The following is a 2,807-nucleotide window of genomic DNA, read 5'->3' as shown; positions in this document are numbered from 1 at the left end:
AACAAATAGGGCACCGATACCATTTTGAGAGGCAAAAGTTTCTTCAACTATTGTCACCCATTCCAGGTAGGCAATAAAGTTCTACTGGATTCATTTTGTATAAGTCATTTTCCTGCTTTACAAAGGTAGGCAGCAGCTTGACAAAGCCATGATGGCAATTATTTTACATCCTAGTATGCAGTTCTTCATACATACACACACACACATATCAATTTCAAACAGATGGTATCGGTATGGTATCGTCCGATACTGCACAGTTGTCAGGAATCCAGTTTGTGTGGTCTGTTTTTGTGTTTCCTTTCCTCCTCCACCAGGTGGTGCGCAGGGAGACCCAATGAGGACGAGGCACCACCTGGTGGAGGAGGAAAGGAAACACAAAAACAGACCACACAAACTGGATTCCTGACAACTGTGCAGTATCGGACGATACCATACCGATACCATCTGTTTGAAATTGATATGTGTGTGTGTATGTATGAAGAACTGCATACTACTTGGATGTAAAATAATTGCCATCATGGCTTTGTCAAGCTGCTGCCTACCTTTGTAAAGCAGGAAAATGACTAATACAAAATGAATCCAGTAGAACTTTATTGCCTACCTGGAATGGGTGACAATAGTTGAAGAAACTTTTGGCTCTCAAAATGGTATCGGTGCCCTATTTGTTGGTACTTGCTGATACATCATTTTAATGCTGTATCGGGGACCTGCCCGATACTGGTATCAGTATCAGTGCAACACTAGTTGCCATCACATCACATTGATTAGTAGAGTCCAAACGGTGTATTTCATATAATTCAGTGTAAATTTAGGTGATCTGTGAAAGCCTTAAAGCAGTTATGTCAGATGTGTGAGTTTAAAGAGCTATGACAGAGTTTTGATACTTCCACCTATGGCTAAAACACAGAACTCTTGTAGCTCATACTTGTTATTTATTTTTTTTGTTTCCACTTTACTTCGAGTTGCTATTGGTGTCTGGATGGTAGCTTCCACAAGATCTTTGAATATAACGCTTCAATTTTTGGGTAGGACCCATTGGATGCGCTTGATGTCACATCTGGAGAAACATCGCAAGAACATCAAACCCGAAATTCATTCAGGAAAATACGCTATAGGCTTATAAATGCATCAGCCCTGAATTACTGAAGTGTTAGTCTGTTTATGAAACAATATTTTAATTATAAATTGTGAAATAAAAAGGCTATTTAAACATATTTTTCAGTAAAAACACACAAGATATCTCCTTATAGCACAGTTTAAAGCAATAGGTATGAAACATCTTTGGTTGCTGCTCAGTAAAAGAGTATAACACAACTACCAGGCTATTAAACTAAACAGAGTATTGGAAGTTTTAATGAGAGAAGGAGCTAAGATGACCTGAAATAGGAACTCTCACAGTTTTTTAACGTCCACAAACGCACATTCACAAACTGCTCCCGCTTTAACTGTTTAAAAACAGTCTAAAAAGACGTGTCCTATCACACTGAAGTATTATGGTTTCTCCTTGATATATGATATATGAATTGTTTTCTAACACGCTGTTTGGAACTTGAGTAAAATATTCAACAAATTGCAAAGCATTGCACATAGCCCCAAATTCCTCCTGGACCGCCTAACAAATAAATAAAAACACTGGTAAGATGTTTTTCATGTCATTTTGCTTTATATATACATAAGAACATGCAAAAGCATACACACATTTTTTCTAGGCCTAATAATAACTCAGTGGCTAAGCACACTTCCCCTTGGCCCTGACAAGATGTGAAAGGCTGAACTGATAATGAGAGTTTTTAAAGCATTGGCCTGCTTGGTTGGGGCATATCTCAGGACCTTTGCTATCAAACAGCTACATTTTCCCTTAAATATGTAACTTTTTATCTCTTTCACTTAAAACATTTACCATTATATAGCAGTCTGTAGATGCATCGGCATACTGCAGGTTCCCTGATGCTGTTTTCTTTTTTTAGTTTATTGAAAATCGGAGAAAGCTTTAGGACAGAGCGTTGATGCTTGGTGTTTATCTTTTTATCCTTTCATTTTCACTTTACTCAAAATGCTACTTCAAAAAAGAAGCTGCAATGGTTTCTCTTTTTCATTTTCGTTTATATTTAACTGCAAACTGAAAACAAAGTTTTAACAAATGCAGCTCTGTTTGTTATAGCTCTTGGGTAAAAAAAAAAAAAAAAAGTTCAGAACAGCATCTTAAGTTGCATTTCTTCTTTTTTTTTGTTCCAGTTTGACTGCATCAGTTTGAGACTAAGATGTTGTCCTGAGTAAAGTTTGTGTGACATCGAAGGCTTCCTGAGCATCATCTCTCCAAACACTGCAATGGCAACCAGCATAATTGTGAGTATGGGGATTTTCTGACATGATTTAGACATTTGATATATCATAAAAATGAAACTTAATAATAGATCCTTTTTTGCAATTATAGATATGGGACACAAGCCCCATTTACACTACACTCTACAAACTGATCTGTGCCGAGTTCGGTTCCTTACGAACCGTTTACACACCACACTAGCACAGTTTCTCGCCTCCTAGTGGTGATCTATCGTACTACGTCTCTCTAGAGGTAAACAACAAAACCAGCATGCAGGAAGTTTGGTTTTAGTCGTTATATTTTGTTGTTTGGGAGAGTCAGGCAGAGAAGGCAGCCTTTGTTGAATTTACTTGAGAGAGTCGGCTTTTGGGAAGTGGATGCGACAAACATCAGTCTAATCAGGGCTTACAGACGCATGAAAACAACAACAGACATTAAGGTTCATGAAACTGCTAAGCAGAATCATCCCTGGAAATCATATGGC

The 2,807-nt window shown here is 37.8% G+C and overlaps 1 protein-coding gene across 1 annotated transcript in view; it reads left to right on the top strand.

Annotated features, from left to right (window-relative positions):
- pla2g4a (phospholipase A2 group IVA) overlaps positions 1-2,807 on the top strand; it is a 61,097-nt gene that overhangs the window by 4,471 nt on the left and 53,819 nt on the right. Inside the window, exon 2 of the mRNA XM_015376646.1 lies at positions 2,236-2,346. Coding sequence (XP_015232132.1) covers positions 2,329-2,346 — 18 coding nt within the window. The 5' untranslated portion in view covers positions 2,236-2,328. The remainder of the gene's footprint in view (positions 1-2,235; positions 2,347-2,807) is intronic.

This window comes from Cyprinodon variegatus, unplaced genomic scaffold (genome assembly GCF_000732505.1).
Source record: "Cyprinodon variegatus isolate N-32 unplaced genomic scaffold, C_variegatus-1.0 Scaffold138, whole genome shotgun sequence".
Classification (NCBI taxonomy): Eukaryota; Metazoa; Chordata; class Actinopteri; order Cyprinodontiformes; family Cyprinodontidae; genus Cyprinodon; species Cyprinodon variegatus.
The sequence above is the reverse complement of the archived record's forward strand: the minus strand, read 5'-3'. Positions and strand labels throughout refer to the sequence as shown.